Here is a 24840-nt window from a genome sequence, read left to right as displayed (position 1 = left end):
ACAACCGACTAAAGTCAAGCTTTGATACCACGATGTAGAATTTAAGTACATACTTAGAGCTATCACAACGAAAATTAATCAAGAAACGTATATTCAGCTTGTTCAAGTATTGTAGAATCGCCTAGTAAAACTTTGACAGAAAACCTAGGAGCCTTCTAGCATGTGCCTATCGTTAGGATGCCAGACTGATGGAGTCACATGCGTATTTATAGGTAGGCTATGGGCTCTTAGGCTAATACTTTAGCCCTAGAAACTTCTCCATAAATTACGATTGCCCTAGGGACTCATAATAAAACGTTTCTTTCCACAAAAAAAAAAATTACCATATATGCATAACTATTAAATATTATATGTTATATTATTTACTTGGAAGACAAGGTAAATAATTTATTACCTAGAAATCTCTAGGAGAGACACTAAATTTTTAACACTTGGTACTATATAGTACAATAATAGGAAAAATTTACTTCTTGGTCAAAGAATAAAAAAGGAGTCGATTAAAATAAACTAAGAATGTAGACAACATGATGAAATATTGACCATTATCAGTAATCTGCTAAAGTATATATAGTGTTTACTCTTCAAGTCGACACACATCGCAAACTTTCACCCTAAAAAAAAGAACAATCATAGGATATTTTCTAGCTGTTATGAAATAAAAGCAATTTAGTAAAACATAAACAAGAACAAGTTATCTAAAATAAAAGCAATTTAGTAAAACATGAACAAGAAATATAGATAGAGAGAAGGAAGAGTATTTCTTCTTCAATTGTGTGTATTTTCCTATCTATTACAAGGCCTTTATATAGGCATAAAAAGTGAAGAAAAATATGTCATTGAATATGTCATTAAGCATAGAAATATGTCATTGAATATGTCATTAAGCATTTGAGAAGATCATGGAGGAAGAGTAGACATCCACCATAATTTGATTTTTCTTATAACACTCCCCCTTGGATGTCCATAGATAATGTGCCTCGTTAAAACCTTATTAAAAAAAAACCCTATTGGAAAACAAATCCTAGTGAAGGAAAAAGAGTACACATGTTTAGAAATATACCTTTTGGTTGCCTCATTAAAAACCTTGCAAGGAAAACCCAGTGGGACAAAACCTTGTAAGGAAAAAAGAGTACAACACGTATTAACTCCCCCTGATGAGAGCATTCACATCCTTGAGTCTTCGCATCCCAATCTTGGACACTAGTTTCTTGAAGGTCGACGTCGGTAGAGATTTGGTGAATAAATCAGCCATACTATCGCTTGAACGGATCTGTTGCACATTGATATCACCATTCTTTTGAAGATCATGCGTGAAAAATAACTCCGGTGAAATTTGCTTTGTCCTATCCCCTTTTATGAATCCTACATTCAATTGGGCTATGCATGTTGCATTGTCTTCATACAAAATTGTGGGTAGTTTGTCACACTTCAAACCACATTTGTCTCGAATAAGGTATATTATAGACCTTAACCATACACATTCTCGACTTGCTTCATGAATAGCAATTATCTCAGCATGATTAGATGAAATAGCTACGATTGATTACTTAGTCGATCGCCAAGATATGACAGTGCCTCCATATGTAAACACATAGCCTGTTTGAGATCGAACCTTTTATGGGTCATATAAATACCCAGTATCGGCATAACCAACAAGATCAGGACTGCAATCATTGCCATAAAATAATCCCATATCGGTAGTCCCTTTTAGATACCGCAATATGTGTTTGATTTCATTCCAATGTCTCCTTGTAGGAGAAGAGCTATATCTTGTTAAGGCATTAACTGAAAAAGTTATGTCAGACATTGTAATGTTAGAAAGATACATTAGTACACTAATTGCACTAAGATATGGTACGTCGGGACCAAGAAACTCTTCATTATTTTCATGAGGTCGGAATGGATGTTCTTTATCCATATAAAATCGCTTTAAAATCATTTTAGTGTATGTTGATTGATGGACAAAAATTTCATCTTTCATATACTCAATTTATAGACCAAGACAAAATTTTATCTTTCCAAGATCTTTCATTTCAAATTCTTTCTTTAAATAGTCTACTACTTTAGGAAGCTCTACTGCTTTAGGAAGCTCCGTATTTAAATCATCAACATACACGGTTATTATAACAAATTTAGATCCAGATTTTTTTATAAAGACACAACGACAAATTGAATCATTCTTGTACCCTTCTTTTAACAGGTACTCACTCAGGCGATTATACCACATGCGTCCTGATTGTTTCAATCTGTATAAGAATTTCTGAAGCTTTATTTAATAAATTTCTTGGAAACCTTAATATGCTTCAGAACAATTTAAATCCTTCAATGATTTCCATTATACGCATATCACGTTTTTCTTGTATTGCCAGATTAAAACCTGAAATGGCGACATCCACCACAAGAGAACATGTCTCTATATAATCAATGCCAGGATATTTACAAATCTTCTTGTGACACAAGTCGTCTTTATGTCTATCGACTTGACCTTTTTTTTCCGCACAAGAACACATTTATACCTCCACTGGCTTTATACTTTCAGGTATTGGGACTATCCGTCCAACTTCATATTTTTCAGGTGAAATCTATTTTCATTGCGTATTTTTTATTTGGCCAATCATTTATCTGTCCAAATTTTATGACAGATTTGAACTCAAGATCCTCGTCAATATTAATAATATTGAGCGCTACATTATATTAACAATATCGTCGACGATCATTTTATATCGGTTCTACTATTACCCAATAAAGATATAACTTATTGAGATCTCTTTATCTTATTATTTTCAGGTACCTGAGCCTCTCACATGAGGTCTTATGAAGTATTATGTCGTGGTGCTCTTCTAGAGCACTTGCCTCCTTATTATGACCATCTTGAATATTTGCTCATCTCCTTCTTCAAGGAGTTTTATCTTTGGAACCGATTAGTCTCTTATGCTTTATGCATGCCATGGACTCTATTCATTATGAACTTTATTTTATTTGGACCATTAGCAGCTGAATATGACATTTAGCTTTGGGTCAGCAAATACGCCTGGCAATATTTTGCAAATGAATTATCACTTGAACTTCAAGTTCACATTTTCTCGTACGAGGATCTCGATGTACTCATAATAATTCATTACATGCATTACTTTTTCAGCTGCCCATTTTCTCCCCTATTCTTGGGATCACCAACACATATCCCTAGCCTTGTTTGGGGATCTATCTTTGTGCATTGTGGTGGAACAATTAAATCATATAACACATTCATATTTCTAGATGGAAATTATTTGGTTCCTGACCCTGAACCGATTGTGATAGGGAGAACTTATCATAACTTGGCTAGATGCGTATAAGTGTTGTTGTATATTAAATAATACATCACATACCAAATTTTATTTTTGGCAGTTTTGTTCTCATAACCAATGGTTTAGATATAATTGGAGGCATATAATTTCTGCTAAACCAACTTGGATTTAAACCAGTATTATCAAGATAAATCATCATAATTTATATTCTGGAACTGTGCTCTAATAATTTGAGCAATCAATCTTGCAAAAGCCAAACTGCAAGTTGATAACAAATGTACATGTTACCATGGAATAGATGCATCTATTAAAATCATATAATAGTAAACGGTCCACATGGAAGGTGACTGGGCCCATATATTTATCACCTTTTATTCGTTCCAGAAATTAAGGGATTCAATCCCAACCTTAACTGGTATATCATGAGAATAAGCAGCACAATTGTTGAAGAATCTTATATTTCTTCAATATATGCCAATATAATTTTTAATTAATTTTTCGCATCATAATTGAACCGAGATGGTCAACCGGTCATGCCAACTAATATTTATTTCAGTAAACCTCTAGTTTACTTGTGGCTTGTGATTGCATCATCATGCTTATACTTGTGTAGTACAAATAGAAGAAAAGGCAAGTAACCTTTCATATTTACCCGGTATGATTATAGTAATATAAAGCTATTCAATCTTCTTTTCATTTATAGTCTCAATATGCCAACCACTTTGGCTAATATATTTGTAAATCAAAATGTTTCTTTTGAGACTTACTACAATATTAATGTTATGAACAATTTGATTCATCCTGGTAGTAATAAATTAGTTCTTTCAGAGCTTTTAACTGATTTTGTACTACAAGATCTTTTGTCACACCATCCATATAATGAATGTCTCCTTCACAAAGAGAATCATATCATAATAATTGTCATGTTCAAAATTATCATAAGCAAAATAATTTCTTGCTTTAATTTTGCTTTTAATAACTTTCATAAGGCATGACAAAATATTTTTGGCGTATCACATGTATGCGACCAATGATATATTCATTATCTTTCTTTGTCTCAAACCTCCCTTAGAGGTGAGTTGTGGTATGTATCCAATCATGCATTGCATGTCTTTATTCATTACTTTTATTACATACTGCTACATTCATCTTCAGGAATGAGTCTACATTCTCAATGCTTATCATAAGTCACATTCTCTTAAAAAAAAATAGAGTATAATTATTGTGATATGCTTTATAAATTTTTTATACCATTTTGATGGTAAATATTTCCTTCACCTTTTTGAAGGATTACATCGAGAACCCTTATTGTTTTCCTTTTATAGTTACCATAATGAAGACAAATTATTATTTCGTCCCTTGCCATCTCTTCGTACATTCATACAGTCATGAAAAATTATTTTGTCGTCTTTCAAACTTATCATATATTGTTGCCACATTCGCTTCACTGAATGAAGCATATCAAGCAAGGCGGATTCATGATTCTTTCATTGATACTATGCATTGTGACTTAAATCCAATGCCTTACCCATATAAAGGCATGTTAGGCAAAATGTGTTGAGACTCGAACCCAACTCTTATCATTATAGTGCACCAGAACTTAAATATGTCTTCACTAGTTGCATAATAGGCCAAAGTACAAGATTAAATTATCAATCTTGTGGTCAGAAACATAAACAAAATTAGTTATAATAAGATTTAAAAATATAACCACTTTTTAAGGTTGTAGGGCGAAAACGTTTTATTTCTTCTAAGTGTTATCACTTTTAGATTTACGTGAATTCAAATAGAAGTGCATTTAAATCAATACTAGATAATCTGCTAGAACACTTACCAATTTTGTAAACGATAAACCAAATCAATAAAGTAAGAATAAAGACTAGGACTTGGAAGCATATATATAATTCCTGTAGTACTTCCAGTATCTACATATGCGATCCAATTCATATCATAATATATGGATTATAGATAATAGTCAAAGGCTAAGATTAACTGTAAATCAGAATATCTATTATGCTTACAACTATCCTGCCACAATATTATGTTTATTTATGTATGCATTTAACCAACTATGCAGGAATAGTACCGGTTTAGTCCTATTCATTAAATATTACCATAGTAACATTCATCTTAGCGTGAAAAGAGTAAAGGGCACATTGGTTGTCTGATATCTGCGCAAATATATGTAAGCACTATTCAGCACGTTAAATATAAGTTAAAGAATTGAGTAGAGAGTACCTGTTTCAAAACTTAATTACAAAATATATATTCATGCATTTTGATTTGGTTTATGAATAGATCCCTTGAAGGATAGTCAAACGATAACTAAAAATTCATATCAGACGTCAAGAAAGAATAAGCAAAAACTATACTTGCCAATGCAGGGCTCGCACACTTTCAAGCTATAACAAAATGGAAATAAAATACTGAAAGCTTATTGTGAGTTATCATGGCAAAATAGAAAAAATTTGAGATTAGTGGAAGATAAAAATAAAAATATGAATAAGCTAGAAAGATGAAAACTTATCTTGTATTAGTATCCAGCCCATTGGCTTCTATCTTTATTTTGTTTGATAGCCACATAATTGTTAGTATAAGGATAGCAAACACAAAGCACAGTTTATGCTATATGGAGGTGTACGAAAATGGGAGCACAGTCGTGCTGATAACGTGTTATGAAATAAAAGCAATTTAGTAAAACATGAACAAGAACAAGTTATGAAATAAAAGCAATTTAGTAAAACATGAACAAGAAATATAGATAGAGAGAAGGAAGAGTATTTCTTATTCAATTGTGTGTATTTTCCTATCTATTATAAGGCCTTTATATAGGCATAAAAAGTGAAGAAAAATATGTCATTGAATATGTCATTAAGCATAGAAATATGTCATTGAATATGTCATTAAGCATTTGAGAAGATCATGGAGGAAGAGTAGACATCCACCATAATTTGATTTTTCTTATAACACTAGCCACAAAATTCCATCTTTGTTAGAAGTGGAGTTGTCTATATATATATATATATATATATATATATATATATTCCATTAAAAAATTTATGGAGCACTTTTACTTTTCCAGATACAATTTTTTCCGTGTATCGTTTTATATAAAAAAGTTAAAATAAAAACCCGATATGTTCTACCAAAAGATACTATACAAATATTCCAATTTTCATTTCTTCTAAAAATTGTGTATAGTTAAACTAAAACATTTGATTTGTCATAGCGAGGTATTGTACAAAAATGTAAGACGCGGATGTAAGTTTTAACCGATTAAGACGTGGATTTAAGTTTTAACAATTGTCCTAATTTTATGTGGATCTTGTTGATAGGAGTAGGACATGTAATTTAAGAAAGGCTTAATACATATTTTGATCTTCGAAATTACCGAAATTCATTTGACACACCCTTACTTCACAATTAAAATCTTTATACACCACTTTCTTTTTTCCGAATCGTGTTTAAAACAAGATGCAGCTTGAGACTGTCCTTACTGCTTGTCATTCACAAAAGCAGTGTGTATTAGAGAAGATTGGAAAAATCTTTGGTATGTATAAGTTTTCCCTTAAAATAAAGATGTGTTGAAAGGCTTTTGGTACAAGTTGAGAGCGCAACGTATTAAACCAAAAATAAAATAAAATGGAACTTTAGACATATTTTAATGTATATGTACTATAAAACACCAAAAACATCTTTAGATTGGGGTCTAAACAAACAATGTCAACCCCTAAAACTACGGGTTTCAATGGATATTTAAAAATCGACTAAAACGATCGAACCATACCGTACCGAATCAATTTTTAGGTTTCTTTTAATAAATCATAGATTTTTATATATTTCTCTAACCTACCGATAATTAGAATAAGCTTTTTATTTTATGAAAATAAATCGAAAAAATATCAAACCGTACCGAATAAATTTACATGTAAAAAATATATTTATATATAAGTTTAAAAATAATAAAGCTTTAAATTTTTCCGTGGGACTTGGAATTATGAACACAATTACAAGTCAAAAAGTAATTAAAATCAAAATCCTAATTTCCAACCTATTATGCTACTCATGTTAAAACTAAACTATTTCCAGCATATTTACTAGCAAGACAGAAGTATTCTAGCGATTATGAGTAACAAAGTACAATGTATTGAATACGTTTCATTTCGTATGATTTAGATTATCTTTTTGAATTTAATCTTCTCTAGACTTTATTCTTGAGTCCCAACTTGGTTAATATCTTTCCACTCGTGTGATTTATATTTTTTTTGTCTTTACTTAGTATCTTTTATGCTATTGTAAAATAGTTAATGGATATATACTCTAACCATCTTTCATGTTCTTAATCCATCATCCTTTAAATAGTAAAAATGTAAAGAGAGTTTTGCTAAATCCTATAAAAGTACCTATGTTATTGCATTATACTTCTACTACTTTTACATGATATTTAGAAAAATACCAAAAATTAATCGAACCGTACCGATACCGACATTATTGGTTCGATTTTGAAAAATTTAATTTTAATTATACATAATAAAATAACCGAAAAATTAATATGATACTAAATTTATAAAATAACCTAGCGAACCGAACTATCGATACCCCTGTCTAGAATCCGAGAGACCATCTCAGTAAAGCCAAAAGAGAATGTAAATATTTACTAGTACTTAAAATGTCAAATTTCTTAGGACCGAATAAAAAGAAAACAGTGGTATACAAATAGGGACAGCAGGTTCGCTGAATAAATAATGAAAACAATCTAATTATTATCAGTGACAGCGAAGCAAACAGTGATTTCTGCTCCGTCGTGTCGCCGGCGATAAATAAAGGGATCAATCACAGACTTTTGTCCAATTCGAAGCCCAAGAACCAGCTAAAAATGGAGAGTCTATTTCGATCAGTGACCGGCGCGAACCCTAATCCCTCAGATTACGAGGAAATCGAATTCTGGTCAAACCCTGAGCGAACCGGGTGGCTCACGAAGCAAGGCGAATACATCAGGACCTGGCGCCGTCGATGGTTCATTCTTAAACAAGGCAAGCTTCTCTGGTTCAAAGACCCTTCGTCCGTCACACGCGCCGCCATTCCGCGTGGAGTGGTTTCAGTTGCCGAGTGCCTCACTGTTAAAGGCGCTGAAGATGTAATCAATAAGCCTTTTGCCTTTGAGCTCTCCACTAGTCGTGATACTATGTACTTCATCGCCGATTCTGAGAAGGAGAAAGAGGAATGGATTAATTCCATTGGCCGATCGATTGTTCAGCACTCGCGGTCTGTTACCGATTCCGAGGTTGTTGATTATGATAGCAGGCCGTAGTTATATATGTGAGGTGCATGTCCTATAATCGTTTGAACTGTTTTTTCTATTTCTCTTTTTTCATGTTGTATTTTGCAGACTCTTTAGCATTTGAAGATTTTGTTTCGTTGTATGAAAGTTTATGTTCCCTGAAAACGTTTTCTTTTCGCATCTGTAGGATTAATCAATTGATTTTCTTACCAAAGTTTCTTAATTTCATTGGTAATTTGGATATAGCAAACTCGAATAGAGCTTAAATATATACAGAGGATTCATAGAGCCGACCACAACTATGTCTGTGGATTGAGGTGTAGTTGATTGATTAGGTTAATGGATTTTCATTCCTAAGGTTCGTCTTTCCTCTGTTAGGATTTGTTGGATGAATTGAAATGAATGCTAATTGCTCATGTATGATGCATGAAAATGTGAAACTTTGGAAGTTTGCTTCAGTGCGACCCGTTGGTTAATCTGAAAGGTAGTTCATTTCAATAGTAGATGAAAAAGTACCTTCATGACTGTGGGTTTCTGTTTCTAAGCTATCCTTATGAAGTGTGTGGTCACATAAACTAAAGTTGCCATTGAAAAAGGGAAACTTGCAGACCACTGCTCTATCAGAGAAGGAAATGATGATATTAAAACGAAGAGCAAAGTGATTCATCAATTACTTTCATGTGAAGCAAAAGATCTGTAGATTCAGGCTCTATTCTTTCTTCAATCTTCATCGGTATGGCTGCGGCCTGACTGTTACAACTTCTTCCAGGTCTGAGAAACTTTTCTCTTATAGCTTGTATTCCCAGTTCTACACGTGTAACATCCGTTCTATCCCTTGGCAATTGTTCCATAAAGACTCCAATATCTAGTGTAGTTATCCCGTTTAGACCAGAAACTTTTTAACTGTTCTTTTCCCCTGTTTTTAGAAAAGTTTTGAATAACAAAACAAAAGTCTTTGGCCTTTAAAACAACCTTCAGACTTCTGTTCAGAACAGAACTTCTAAAAGACATCTATCAAAATACAAATTTGTTCTTTGGAAAACTTATTAAAAAGACATCCAACAAATTTACTCCAAAAATTGCCCAAAACTGAAAATTGTCATTTCAATTCTGGCTGTTGGTACTGGAACTCTCTGGCGTGCAGTTCATGCATTCTTTGAATAGCGTAGATTGGTCCTTGATTTGCAGCCCCTGATCTGGGAATGCCATTATGTTTTGAGGATCAAATCATCTTAACTGGTCAAACAGCTGGTGCTGCCCCTGTAAACATATCCAGTAAAAATGATTTCACTGTTACACATCCCTTATGTTTATTCCTCAGCACCTATTCCGTACTCTGGAGATTTGGAAAACCATCACTAGATTTCATACAACTGAATGAACTGCTGAATTTGGACGTAAGATTTAGATAACTCGTTGAAAGAAGAAAATGTTGAGCTCTTTTTCTTTCTTTATTTTTTCCTTATTAAGTTAGAGCTACACTGCAGGCTTATTGACAGTAAAGGCATATGTTGTTTTTTCGGGAACCATCTGTATTGTACTTGGTTGTGTACCTGGAGATGTCCTGTGGTTCCTCTAAAATCGAGCTGAACTGACTCGAAGAGTTTCTCCATTCTGATCCTGAGAGGTTCTTGCCAGACCAAAGTCATGTAAATGGGCAATGGAGTCCCTGGCAAAAAGAAATTGCTTGGCTTATAGATCACGGTGATGATCAAAGTGGTGAAGGTAATTCACAATTAAAGCCAAGATGATTGTGATTATTCTGTTCTGAATTTTGTCAATAGCATTTGACCCTTCTATGTGTAGAGGACATTACCGATCCATAGTAAGTTGGCATTAAGGTATACGTAGACATCGAAATTTTAGGAGTTGGAATTCTAGGAGTGTATTCGGATTGCTTGGAGGCTACTCTACCAATACCCTAACTTTGAGGCTATTCTAACCCTAAGCCACTCCTATAAAAAGGGTTAACATATTCTCTTAAAAAATATCTCGAAAATTGAGATCATCTCAATAATTTCATAAACTCTCGGAATATGCACAAAGAGATCAAATATACGATCTCCGAAATTCCATAAAAACTCTTGGAATATTCGTTAAGAATCGAAGACATGTCAAATGTCTTGCTTAAAGTTCTAGCAACATTCAAGATCCAAATGGAGTGCTGCTACATGCTTTTTGATCATCAAATACATCAAGGAGATGCATATCATTCTATGTTCGAGAAATATGCTGCTAAGACCCTCAAATTACGGATAACAAATCGGAGAGAAGAATCAAGGGATAAACAGAATTGTACCCGCATCATTTATCAATAAAATTATGTTTCTTGAATTTATTTTTGTATCACAAATAATTCGTTGCAAACAGTATACTTGGTTGATTGATTGATATGACCCTCCTATGGGTGCGCCCAACTGTCCAACTCCCATTTGGCATGAAGTCCTTGCACAGACAATCTATATTGGAGATAATTAAGCAGTTGGTACCTTGATAGGATTGTTGTTTGAGACCATCCTTACAGCTTGGAATTCGGCCATGAAACTTTTGAAAGCTCCTCTCTGCCAGTGTTTGTAATAGTGCAATAAATGTTCAATCTCGACGGAGGGTACCTTCGTATGTGAATTCAAAATTACCTGAATGTCGAGTGGTGGGATTTTTGGGTTCCTGTTAACCGTCACTGGAAGAACATTGCCTAAAGAGACGAGGAAAAGTGCTCTTTCCCTTCCCTTCCTAGTTAACTGCAGCAAAAGATAAACCAAGTAAGAGCCTCAAGTAGAAGATGGGAATATTAACTCTAAAGCCTTTTAAATTCTTACTTTCTTAGGTAATTGAGCGGCGCATAGATTCAAGTCCAGCTCCTGTATAAGTTTTGGGTTTTCAGATTACTCAAGCAGAGGTTGCCGATTGAAAATGGTATTTCTTCTATGTATTGGTTTGTACCTAGGGGTGACAAAATGGTTAAAAGAACACATTTAATCACCCATATTATCCACTAAAAACTAGGTTGAATAATAAATTTTTTAAAAATGGGTCAAATATGGATAAAGACCATATTATTCATTTAGAAAATGGATAACCAATGGGTAATCAATGGATAACTACTGAGTTTAACTTTTACATTTGTAAAGCTTCAAATTGGGGGTTCCTCACGTTTGGCAGACTAGGAATTCTCCCAAAAATGTTCATATTCAAAAAATCATAGATAATATGGTTACTCATATTATCCGTCAGTTAACCCATTTTTAATCCGTATTAAATATAAGTCGGTCCCGGATAATTTATCCATTTTTTCTTTATCCGTTTTCGACCCAAACCATATCCAACCCGACCCGCCCGTTTGCCACAACTATTTGTACCTAAATGCCAGATTTGCAGCTTCGAGAGCCTTGGGATTGATGCTGGGCCAAGAATTTCCTACATGTGTTTAACATTCATTTTGACAAAGTTTAACACGTCAGTAGGAATTCTCTCCCCAGAATTGTTGCCTTCTGTACATTTCCATGTGAGTTTTATTGATTGATAGAAAATGGAGCCAGTTTGCAGCCAAAGTGGTATAGTTCATCAGTAGAGTGATGACGTATTACATAGTTCAAGATTTGACAATTTCTTCCACTTTATCTTATTTAAGTTTGGTCAACTTTTACCTTATTTTGTGTTTAAAGCATTATCCTTATGAAAGAACTCTCAAATAATCTCCCTTGTCCTAGTCTCGTAGGATAAAATAATCAGTGGTCAAAGTAGGATTATTATACTCTAGCATTTATTATCCAGTAGAACGAGACCTAACTTGAGCATTATCAACTTATAACATGGGACACTGGTAGTGTTTCCAGAATTTTCCATTTTCTTATGTTTTTCACAAATTAAGTTGTCTCTATCTCTCGCAAATGAGAAGAAGAACATAGGCGTTAACAAGTTTTCCACAACCACAACACTAAAGCGGCAAGCTTCGTAAAAGAATATCATCACTTCGGTGACGTTAATGATTTTAAGAATAGAAGTATATTTAGAATGTAGACATCTCCATTTTGCCATTTTCAATAATTTTGGAAGAGTAGAAAGGATAAATTTGGCAGCAGGCGATGCAACTTGTGAACTTGTGATATTATAGTCCCAATTTAACCTCTCAATTATTGGCTTGTTTCTTTGAAGTTTGAACGCGATGCTCCCTATATTAATGGGAAGCTTATTAACGTTTAAGTTTCCTTAAAGTAAAATTCGCAATTAATCTAAATTATCTACGTTACTTTTTATTCAATACGTAACGTCTTATAAATTTTAGAGTATGATTTACAAGTGAAGAAAAGAAAAGTGTCAAGGGTATATGAAAAACCATCGTCTTTTCTTTGTTTGTGTCACCAAGACACCCGAAGGGCCGGCCATATGTATCTCGGGAGCCCCAGCCCATTCAAGTCCGTATCGCCGCGGAGCAACAGCCGCGTCCGAATCTGATCTATTTACTCGTCAATTCATCCGGTGACTTCACGGTCGCCAAAGAAGCCCCAAGAAGCATCAAACATTTCCGATGAGATCCATGGAACAATTCTTAGATTGCAAGCACTAGCTCCCGGTGCGACTTCATAAAAAGCAATCAAAGAGTTCATTTGATCCGACACCCGACCGATCAAACCTATTCTTGGGTTCGATCCAGCAAGTGATTCCCTCCCCGAAAGAGGGATAGTTGTTAGGTCATGAATGGAATGCGAGGGAGAGAGATAAGCAGGGGAACATCCGTCATAACATCAGTTATAGGTGCCTATGAGCTATAACATCCGCATGTGCTAATATCTTTATTTTTATTTTAACAAGGAAGAAAATAGATACGTAAAAAATATTTTTAGGAGCCAAAAGAAGTGACGACGAAGTTATGGCGACTCCATACACCCAAGTCTTTCCCCTTCCACGTCACCAACACTTTCCAAAACCGAACCCAAATTCGATAACGGTCACCAACGACCGTTACTTGGCAAATCATCCACTGGTCTTACTCATTAATAAATGTCACAGCATCAAGCAGCTCAAACAAATTCATGCCCGCATGCTCCGAGTTGAGCTCTTCTTCGACCCATTTTCAGCTAGCAAGTTAATCGAAGCCTCTGCTCTATCGCATTTCTGTAGTCTCGATTATGCCCAGAAAGTGTTTGATCAAATTCCTCAACCAAATCTCTTCTCTTGGAATACGCTTATTCGTGCCTATTCTTCTAGGCAGGACCCCATTCAAAGTCTCTTAATATTTGTTAATATGCTTTGTGAGGGTCGTGACTTTCCCAGTAAATTTACTTACCCATTTGTGATCAAAGCATCTACCAAGATGAAAGCTTTTCGATTCGGGAAAGCACTTCATGGGATGGTAGTTAAGGGGGGATTTGGTCTTGATCTATTTGTGCTTAATTCATTGATTCATTTTTATGCTGATTGTGGTTGTTTGGGCACGGCTTACTTGGTTTTTGAGAATATGCAGACAAGGGATGTTGTTTCTTGGAATACAATGATATTGGGTTTTGCTGAAAAGGGTTATTCCAATGAGGGGTTGAAGTTGTTTCATAGGATGGTGGATGAGAATGTGAAACCTAATGATGTGACAATGATGGCACTTTTGTCTGCTTGTGGTAATAAGTTGGATTTGAAGTTTGGTAGATGGGTACACGCGTTTATTGAGAGGAACGGGATTAGGGAGAGCTTAAATTTAGATAATGCACTTCTTGATATGTATATGAAATGTGGGAGCGTTAAGGATGCTGAGAGATTGTTTGACAAGATGGGGGAGAAGGATATTGTTTCTTGGACAACAATGCTTGTTGGGTATGCAAGAGTGGGAAATTTTGATGCAGCAAGAAGTGTTTTAAATACCATGCCTAGCCAAGATATTGCTGCTTGGAATGCTCTTATCTCAGCTTACGAACAGAGTGGTAAACCAAAGGAGGCTTTGGCTGTTTTCAACGAGTTGCAGCTCATCAAGAAGGCAAAACCTGATGAGGTAACTCTTGTGTGTACCCTATCTGCGTGTGCTCAGTTGGGTGCAATTGATTTAGGTGGATGGCTCCATGTGTATATAAAGAAGCAAGTAATAAAATTAAATTGTCACCTCACTACTGCACTGATCGACATGTACTCCAAGTGCGGGGACGTGGAGAAAGCACTCGAGGTGTTCCATTCAGTCAATGTGAGAGATGTGTTTGTGTGGAGTGCTATGATTGCTGGCTTGGCAATGCATGGGCGTGGCAAGGATGCGATAAGTTTGTTCTTGAAAATGCATGAAAATAAGGTCAAGCCTAATTCTGTTACACTCACAAATGTATTATGTGCTTCCAGCCATTCAGGGTTGGTGGAGGAGGGGCGAGCAATTTTTAACCAGATGGAGACTGTTTATGGGATTGTGCCTGGTGTAAAGCATTATGCTTGCCTAGTTGATATACTTGGCCGTGCAGGTGAATTGGAAGAAGCTGTGGAGCTGATAAAGAATATGCCAGTAACCCCTAGTCCATCAGTTTGGGGTGCTCTGCTTGGGGCATGTAGATTACACGGCAATCTTGAACTAGCTGAACGGGCTTGTAATCAATTAGTTGAGTTGGAACCTGAAAATCATGGTGCCTATGTACTTTTATCCAATATTTATGCAAAATCAGGGAAATGGGACGAGGTTTCTATGTTAAGGAAGCTTATGAGTGAATGTGGATTGAAGAAAGAACCAGGTTGTAGCTCAATTGAGGTCAATGGTATTGTTCACGAGTTTCTGGTGGGAGATAATACTCACCCTCTGTCACAGAAAATCTATGCAAAATTGGATGAGATTGCAGCTAGACTGAAGTCTGTAGGTTACGTTTCCAACAAGTCTCAAGTACTGCAACTTATTGAAGAAGAAGATATGCAGGAGCAAGCCCTAAATCTTCACAGTGAGAAGCTAGCTATGGCATTTGGACTTATCAGTGCGGCTCCATCTCAACCAATTCGTATCGTGAAGAATCTACGTGTTTGTGGGGACTGCCACGCTGTTGCGAAGCTTCTCTCCAAGCTTTATGATCGAGAAATACTATTGAGGGATCGCTACCGATTCCATCATTTTAAAGAGGGGAATTGCTCATGTAAGGACTACTGGTGAGTGTTAGAATTGACTATATAGTGAACTGTAGAGTGAGGTGATGTTCATTTTTTTTATATATTGCCTCCCTATGGAGCTAATAGCTCAGGTAGGGCAGATGATTGGGGATGCATTGTAATTAATATGTAGATGAAACATGATGCAGACTAGAGACACCAATATAGGAGCTGTAATAAATAGCAATCAAGGTTATTTCATATGCTAAGTTTACCTCAAACCTTCAAATATTGGATGATTATAAACTTGCCTGAGTACATAACATTCATGTCGATGCAAAAGTGAAACAAGAAAAGGAAAGTGCCAAAGAAGGTAAAGTAGCATAGGTCAAATTGTACTTTTGTCCCGGACGGATCTCTTTTCCCATGGAAGAGGAGGTTGGAGGCGGGTAGTAAGCGAAATAAGTCCAGTTAAAAACTGTTAAGTACATTACTATTAACCTTTTCTTGAGCTGTTCACTTTCTTTGAATGAACTAAAATTTTGCTTAATTTGTCTCTGATGGAAATGAGATCCAAAATAACCCGCCCCATGTTCATTCTGGCTAGTGGAGCTTCCTCTGAACAAGCAACTCCAGTGGTAAGAATAGAAACCAAGCATTCAACAAATTCACTTGTGAAGTCACTTCTGCAGCTGAGTATATCCATAAGATCCGCTGGTTCTTTGTCATATAAAGCAGTTTGATCCACAACATGCATCACTTGACCAGGCAATGCATGCTTAACAAAGCTGTGAAGATTTTCATTCTCCTCAAATAGTTCACTGGTTGGTCTTCTCCCCGTGAAAATCTCCAATAAAAGAACCCCAAAACTGTAGATATCTCCTTGACTTGATACTTGACCACCCATGCCATATTCTGCAAATTTTGATGTATTAGAGAAGGTGTTTCATAGCTATATTAGAGATCCTACGCATTTGTCAAGAAAATACTTCAGCAACACTGATCACTCGTATCAATTTTCAAACTATAATTTAATGGATGGGCCTTGCATTTCAGAGGAAGAAAGGGAATGGCTGCAAAGGGATTTTGACGAACATGAGGTACTGGAAAGTCTTAAACTATGTGCTAAGGCCCCAGGGCCGGATGGATACACTATGGGGTTCTTTCATAAGTGTTGGGAGATAGTCAGGGAGGATCTCATGAAAACTATTAAGAATTTTCATAATAATGAATACTTTGAAAAGAGTTTCAATGCCTCATACATAGCACTAATTCCTAAGAAGAATGGAGCAAAGGAGCTGCGGGATTTTAAACCAATTAGCCTAATTGGAAGTGTGTATAAGATCATATCCAAGCTGCTGACAGAAAGATTGAAGAGAGTAGTGAATAAGCTGGTTGATGGTCATCAAATGGCATTTATAAGAGGGAGACAAATCATGGGCGCTGCATTGATAGCTAATGAGTGTGTGAACTCTAGATTGAAAGGGCAGTATCCAGGGATCCTTTGCAAGCTAGATATTGAGAAGGCATATGATCATGTTAATTGGAACTTTCTTCTAAAAATGCTAAAGGATATGGGTTTTGGTGCAAAATGGATTAAGTGGATCTCTTTTTGTATTAAAACTATGAAATTTTCCATTCTTGTCAATGGCTCCCCAGAAGGATTTTTTGCATCAGAGAGAGGTCTTAGACAAGGAGATCTCTTGTCATCTTTCCTATTTCTAATAGCCATGGAAGGGCTGAGTCAGATGCTGCAAATTGCCAAAAGGAATGGGTGGATTAGGGGTTTCTCTGCATCAAATAGGGAGGATAGTAGCTTGGAGATCACACATTTCTTGTATGATGATGATTCACTGGTGTTTTGCGAAACTAAGGTTGAGCAACTAAGACATCTAAGGTTCATTTTGGTTGTCTTTGAAGCGGTCTCAGGGTTGCATGTGAACTGGAGGAAAAGTATGTTGTTTCCGATCAAGGAAGTTCAAAACATTCAGGTATTAGCTACAATTTTGGATTGCCAGGTGGGATCACTGCCAACCACTTACTTGGGTTTGGCATTGGGTTCTAAGAATAAATCCCAGGAAATATGGAATGTTGTGGTAGAAAAATGTGAAAAGAGACTTGCAACTTGGAAGAGCCAATATTTATCTCTGGGAGGTAGAGTGGTTTTGGTGAATTCTGTTTTGGATGCACTTCCAACATATGTCATGTCCTTATTTCCTATTCCAGTTAAGGTGAGAAAAAGAATAGATGCAGCAAGGAGGAATTTTATGGGCAATAGAGACAAGAGAGTCATTCACTTAGTTAACTGGGACTCACTCATTACCAGCAAAAGAGAAGGGAGTCTAGGTATCAGGAACTTAAAGGCACACAACCAGAGTCTGCTCATGAAGTGGTTGTGGAGGTATCAACTAGAGACTAATGCTCTATGGAGGAAGGTCATATATGAGAAGTATGGCCAGTTGGATCAGTGGTGCACAAGACCAGTTAATACTCCTTATGGAGTGGGAGTTTGGAAAACTATCAGGAAGTTCTGGAATTCTATGTTGTGCAACACTAGCATAAGGTTGGAAATGGAAGGAAGACATTATTTTGGAATGATAATTGGCTAGGACATGGTCCGCTAAAAGAACTATTCCCTGAATTTTACTGCATTGCTACAATGCCTGATCTTAGAATGAAAGCAGCTTGGGGATAACAAAGTTGGAACATCAATTTTAGAAGAGGTCTGAATGATTGGGAGCTTGGGAGAATTGCTGAGTTTTTTACAACTTTGGAAGCTTTCCAAGGTCTTAAAGAACATGAAGATTCTCTTATTTGGAAAAATGGTAAAAATGGGATGTATATTGTCAAAGCAGCTTATCTTTTGTTGTCAAACACTACTCGTCACATAGAAGGTTGGCCATGGAAGAGTATCTAGAAAGTTAAAGCTCCTTATAAGGTGATTTGTTTCACATGGCTGGTAGCAAGAGAATCATGCTTAACTCAAGAGAACCTGAAAAGGAGGGGATTCCAACTTTGCTCTAGATGTGTTTTATGTGACAGAGAATTGGAAATGAACAGCCACTTATTCCTTCACTGCCCTATTACTACTCAACTGTGGCAATTGTTCCTTAACATTGTTGGGCTAAGATGGTCTATGCCAGCTACTACTGTTGAGTTACTAAAATCTTGGAACAACACCGGAGACTCAGTGAGTCAAAAGACATGGTGGAGACTGATACCTGCATGCATATGGTGGACAGTATGGAAGGAGAGAAACTCAAGAGTTTTTGAAGACAGATACAAATCCGTTCAGGATGTCAAGATGAACTGTATTCTTCTATTTCATTTTTGGTGTAAAGAAAGTCTTATAGAGGATACAGAATCTCTGGTAGACATGTTAGGCTTTTTGTAATTAGGTAGATCAAGATTGATCTACTATTCCCTGTACATATGGTTATGCACTGCCTTAGTGCACTTTTATTAATACAAATGTTACCATTCTCAAAAATAAATTCTGATAAGGGAATTATTAGTTATGTCAAATACTCCAAAAAGCTGAGGTTTGTTATTCTGGTCGTAAAAAAAACTATGACTTGTCACAAATAATGTTAAGAGAAGAGACGTTGTATGTAACAATAGCGCAAAAACAGGAAGTAGAGATCCAGTGTCTCTTAACAAAGTATAAAGTAGCAGAAGTAAATTGTTAGTATGTTATGGAGATAAAAGGGGTTCAGATTATATACAGAGTAAGATCTCAAATATAGTACTTACCTGGAGCAGCATAACCTATTGTGCCTTTAATCCTAACAGAGCTGAACTGATTTACATCAGCATCTTGACCTGAGTCAGACAGGAATCTTGCCAAACCAAAATCGCTCACAAGAGCAGTCAGATCACTGTCCAGAAGAACATTGCTTGGCTTAAGATCACAGTGAACTATAGGTGTATGACATTGTGTGTGAAGATACTGCAATGCTGAAGCCACATCTATTGTGATGTTTAATCTGTGTAAGATACTCAATCTCTTCTGCAGCATCTCTCCCTCCTTCCGGTGTAACCACTCGTCTAGGCTCCCATTTTCCATAAATGGATAAACCAGAGCTTTGAATTCATTTCCATCAAAATTAACACTGGAGCAAACAGTTAAGATCCTCACCAGGTTCCTGTGCCTTACGTTCCTCAAGGCTTCGCATTCAGCTAAAAAGCTTTTCGAAGCACCCCTTTTGTCAAGTTTGAGTACCTTTACTGCAATAATTGTTCCTTCTTGAGAAAGACTTCCTCTATATACAGAGCCAAAACTTCCTGATCCTATCAAGTTGTTTGAAGAGAACCCACCAGTTGCTTTTAAGAGATCCTCATAGGAAACTCTTGTGTATCCTTCCCCAACAGAAGATGTTGAGCTAGGCCTCTGCTTCACTTTTTGCTTGCAGCAAAATAAAAGTAGCAGCAATGAAGTTAAGCATGCAGCAATAGTACCAAGAGTCAGTACTATAATGAGGGCAATGTGCTTCTTCGGTCTTTTATTTGCTTGCGTGAGACATGGATGCAGATGCAGCTCTTTGATTCCCCCACAAAGATTTATATTTCCCATAATCTGAACTCTACTTGCATCAGCAAAAACACCTTGAAGCGGCACCTCTCCATCAAGGTGGTTAAATGACAAATTGAGATTCTGTAAAGAGAAATGCTGGGCAATACTCTTGGGAATGTCTCCTGACAAGTTATTACGCGAAAGATCAAGATACAGAATGTTTTTCAAATTATTCAGAGGAGGAATCGTTCCTTCAAAGAGGTTTCCTTGCATGAAGAGTACTTCAAGGGATGAACAACTCCCCAGTGTGTGTGGAATTTCACCAGACAATTTGTTGTTTGATATGTCAAGTGCAGCAAGATTGGTCAGATTACCTATTTCGACAGGCAAGGGACCACTCAGAGAGTTATAAGACATGTTAAGGAGTACCGAAAAGGAGGAGAGTCCTACGACTTGTTTTGATATACTACCAATAAGTCTATTCTGGGAAATGTCTAAGGTTTGGAGAGATGTACAATTTCCTAAACTTGAAGGTATGATTCCTTCCAAGCTATTGTTCTGCAAATAAATGCGCAGCAATCCTGTGATGTTTCCCAAGGAAGAGGGGATATTTCCTGTCAACTGATTTGAATCCATGCGGAGATTTTTTAAGTTTGACAACATTCCAATAGAATCAGGAATGCTACCTTTGATAAGAGTTCCTTTGATGTTAAGCACATCCAAATTGACAAGGTTGGAGATTTCTCTAGGTATGGTTCCACTTATCCTGTTGTTCCCTATCAGTAGCTTTGTCAACGTTGTCGAGAGATTAGTTATAGAGTAAGGCAAAATAGCTCCAAATTTGTTGTCAGCAATGTCCAGGAACTCAAGCTTTCTGCAATTGGTTAAAGAATTTATGAAATTTAGATCATCAAGTGCACCACTTCCAAGCTGGTTACTGTGAACATTAAGCCAGAGCAGATTCTTTAGGTTGCCAAAACTCAACGGTATATTTCCCGTGAAATTGTTCGTAGGAATATCAAGCCGCAGAAGATCTGAACAATTGGACAATGAAGCTGGTATTGAACCAGTGAAGTAATTGTTGGCCAAATACAGATTCTGAAGATTTGGGAAGGCAAGGCCAATATCTGGTCTAAGACTACCTCTAAACTTGTTAAATGACAAGCTTAAGAGTATAAGAGATGAAAGGTTATAAAGAGCAGGGGGAAACTCTCCAGACAGAGTGTTGACTGATGCACCAAGAATTGTAAAGCTTCTCATATTGGCCATTGTATCAGGTAATTCACCTACCAAGTCATTGTAGGAAATGTAAAGCTCCCTCAGAGATGTAAGATTTCCAATAGAAGATGGAACATTTCCTGTGAGATTGTTATTCTTGAGGTATAACATTTCCAGCTTTGTCAATGAACCAACTTCATCAGGAATGTGTCCTTCAATGCTATTATGGTCTAGGATAAGGTTAACAATGTTAACGCAGTAACGAGACAGGGAAAATGGAATTTCACCTCCAATGAAGTTGAAGCTTAAGTTTAAGGTTTGAAGTCTGATCAATTGGCCAATTTCTGATGGGATTACACCATGGAAGGAGTTGTCTGAGATATCAAGAATTCGGAGAAATGAAAGATTGCCAATGCTAGGTGATATACTGCCAGCCAATCTATGGCCATTGAGATTTAAAGAAATGACCCTTTGATGTTTATGGCCACATGTAACACCAGGCCACTTACAGACATTGAGAGTGGCATTCCAAGAATCCATGAGTTCTTGAGGATCTTCAATTATTTTGGACTTAAATTCAAGCAATGCAAGTTTGTCTGACTGATTCCCAAGTATGCCTGCTGACACATACTGTGGAAAAGTTAAGTATAGAAACATGAAGAGAATAGCATGGAATGACAGAAAGAAGAGAGAGCTTAAACGAACAAGACTAGTTTGAAGCTCCATTAGGGAATTGGGAATGTTAGGTGATAGGTGAAAAGGGGATAGGAAATGATGGTAGGATACGACTGAGTGGCATTTGATTCAGCAATTTATAATGAGTTCACTATGTCTTCTGTAGGACAAAATTGTTTGAAATAGGATCAAGTTTTCACTATCCGCGTGGAGTGGAGTACCATTTTTATCATAAGAACATACATGTTACTTACTATCTTATAAGTGACCTATTGTTTAGCTGTTTTATACAACTTATTTAAACTCAATAAAAGAGAAAGATAGTGAGAAAGAAAGAGAAACTTCCTTAGCAAATTAAAATCTACAGTTGAAATATTTGCGGATCAAACACGGTACCACCCCTGAGTCAAAGTAAGTCCGTTGACTGTAGACTTTGTTTGTAGGCAAACACCTCTCTCTATAAGAGGAAAGGAAAACAACAAAGAGTCACTTATATAGTTTTTCTCACCTTTTTATGTCCAAGGAATGGCAGCCAATGAATTCAGTGGATCTGAGTAATGGGGAGTTGACATTTGACTTAAGAAAGTGAACTTCCCTGATCTCTACGGTTTTCTTTTTTCTGTTAAAAGGTTCTCCACTAAATATAGGAGAAGGGGAAGGGAAAGTGAAGAAGGGATTACCATATTTGAAGTCTTTCTCCACTAAGTCATAGCAATTTACTGTATATAGCGTTAATACTATGTATGAGTTGAAAAAGAATTTAATGGGGACACGACCCGACTAATAAATGATGAACGATGGTGACGTGTGGAGGAATGGTATGAATTTTGAAGACTATTTATTGTCTCATTTTTCGGCTTCCCTTGATTGGTTGAGTGTGACATTTTTATTGTCTTCCTAACTACTAGTGGCATATTGGTAGTCTACTGGACTTCCTTTCAGTGGTGGCATCCCTCTCAGTATTGTGGCATGTATTTACTTACAATTCAAATAAAAAATAATCTTATAAGAGAAATTTTCATTGGACTTACTCCTACAAAAATTAATATAATTAAAATAATATTTGTAATTGACTACAAAATGAAATTTCCTCTCAGTATGAGTGAACAATCTCTCATCCACCCCCCACCCCCACCCCACCCCCATTAAACTATAGGTTAAATATTGATCACCGAAAATCATATTTAGCAAAAAAAACTACTACTACCATCTTTTTCTATCTCATTCCCAAGTTTTTCCCCCTACTTGATTCACTAAGTTATTCACGGCCACAAAATGAACAGTCGATTCCAAATTTTATCCGACACTCATCTTATTAAACAGGGGTCATGTGATTACCGGAATAAGAATAAGAATCACGAGATAAAATATGAGATTGTATTTATCTAATGTTTGTTTATAATCGTATTTAGTTAATGATATGATATTTTATATTAAAATGAGGGGATTAACAATTTCATATAAAATGTGAGATAGCTATTCTATAAATGTCCCAACCCATGAAATTTTCTTGTCTCTCCCCAAGTATAAATGAATGAAATGATCCCTTAAAATGTTATAGTAGTATTACAGTTTGTTTGGCCAAGTTGAAAAAATATCTTATTTTGATAAGTACTTTTTTCAAAAGTGTTTATCGAAAAAGTACATTCGGAGAAAATAGTTTGTGTTTGGCTAATCAATTTGAAAAGCACTTTTGAATAACAATTTGTGTTTGGTCAAGTTTTTCAAAAAGCGCTTTTAAATGTTAAATTACGAATAAGGACATAAAAAGATTTGTTTAATAGTTAATGTTGTATAAGTAGATAAATAATTACAAATATTTATTATTAAAGATAATAATTAAGTATTTTATTTTATTTAAGTAAACTGTAAAAATAAAATTATAAAATACTTTATTCTTTCAAGATAATTTAAATATATTAAAAAATCATTCAATAAGTATGAAAGCTCACCCAAAAATTATTATATATTACTTAATAATTTAAACTAAGTAAGGTTATTTTGGTATATATATAATATTTTGCTAGGTATTTTTGGTAGGAAAAAAAAAGTTAAAACTGCTTTTGCTTCTAGCCAAAAGCACTTTTCCCCCAAAAAATTTGACCAAACACCTCAAGAAAAAAATAATTTTTTGAAAAACATCATTTTTGACTTGGGAAAAAACTTGGCCAAACAATCTATTAGTTCCATCTTTCCAACACAAAATTCAAGAAAAATTGTAAACGAACTACATTTTCAAGAAGTCGCGTATTATTTCGGAAACATTGTGACAAAATCAATCAGATAGAGCTTTATTAACAACTCAACATAAAATCAGTTTAGAGCTAGTTCGTTTATGTTGTATGCTAGGCGCTAGATGACAAAATCAATTAGATAGCAGTTTTTTTTTTTGGTTTAAATATATTTTGGTATAGGTCGCCGCTGCGCGTAACAGCGACTTGCTTTTGCTTGTTTTTATTTATTTATTATAAATTGGCTCATTTTCCGGGTTCCTCTTGATGATATAGCTTATTCAAGTGTCTAAGTATCAATTCCCAATTTCCCATTAATAAGTGTTGGTATTGGTAGCTAAAATACATGCCTTTTATTTTTTTATTTTTCTCGGTTAGTGCCTTAGTAGTCATCAATGCGTTAGTGGTCATCACTCACCATTGTATTAAATATAGAGAAAAAAATGTATAGTACAATTTACTCTATTAGAAATATAGAATTTAGAAACCCTAAAATCTAGACTTCCCAATTTCTTCGGCCGCTTCCTCTCGCTCTTTCCTCCCATTCTCTTTTCAAGAGTCTTTCCTCCATAGCTCTATAGCTCTAATCTCATAACT

The 24840-nt window shown here is 35.6% G+C and overlaps 3 protein-coding genes across 5 annotated transcripts; 2 read left to right on the top strand and 1 right to left on the bottom strand.

Annotated features, from left to right (window-relative positions):
* Positions 1-7990: 7990 nt before the first annotated feature.
* Positions 7991-8782, top strand: LOC104102021 (pleckstrin homology domain-containing protein 1-like). Its single transcript, XM_009609611.4, has one exon. It carries the CDS (start codon positions 8164-8166, stop codon positions 8596-8598), a length of 435 nt encoding a protein of 144 aa, XP_009607906.1. The 5' UTR covers positions 7991-8163; the 3' UTR covers positions 8599-8782.
* Positions 8783-13070: 4288 nt separating this feature from the next.
* Positions 13071-15880, top strand: LOC104102023 (pentatricopeptide repeat-containing protein At2g29760, chloroplastic). The gene has a single exon (XM_009609616.4). The coding sequence runs from the start codon at positions 13439-13441 to the stop codon at positions 15668-15670; it is 2232 nt and encodes a 743-aa protein (XP_009607911.1). The 5' UTR covers positions 13071-13438; the 3' UTR covers positions 15671-15880.
* A 193-nt stretch (positions 15881-16073) lies between these two features.
* Positions 16074-22986, bottom strand: LOC104102022 (putative receptor-like protein kinase At3g47110). 3 transcript variants are annotated; one of them, XM_070177513.1, is made up of 3 exons: positions 22521-22986; positions 19360-21967; positions 16074-16521 (listed from the first exon to the last, which is right to left on the bottom strand). In XM_070177513.1, exons 2-3 carry the CDS (start codon positions 21875-21877, stop codon positions 16103-16105), a joined length of 2937 nt encoding a protein of 978 aa, XP_070033614.1. In that variant the 5' UTR covers positions 21878-21967; positions 22521-22986; the 3' UTR covers positions 16074-16102. The 3 variants fall into 3 exon arrangements, with proteins under 3 accessions (XP_070033614.1, XP_070033615.1, XP_009607907.3); XM_070177514.1 differs by having other exon boundaries at positions 19360-21954; XM_009609612.4 differs by lacking the exon at positions 22521-22986 and having other exon boundaries at positions 19360-22506.
* Between the last annotated feature and the right edge of the window lie 1854 nt (positions 22987-24840).

This window comes from Nicotiana tomentosiformis, chromosome 6 (genome assembly GCF_000390325.3).
Source record: "Nicotiana tomentosiformis chromosome 6, ASM39032v3, whole genome shotgun sequence".
NCBI classification, from domain to species: domain Eukaryota; kingdom Viridiplantae; phylum Streptophyta; class Magnoliopsida; order Solanales; family Solanaceae; genus Nicotiana; species Nicotiana tomentosiformis.
The sequence above is the reverse complement of the archived record's forward strand: the minus strand, read 5'-3'. Positions and strand labels throughout refer to the sequence as shown.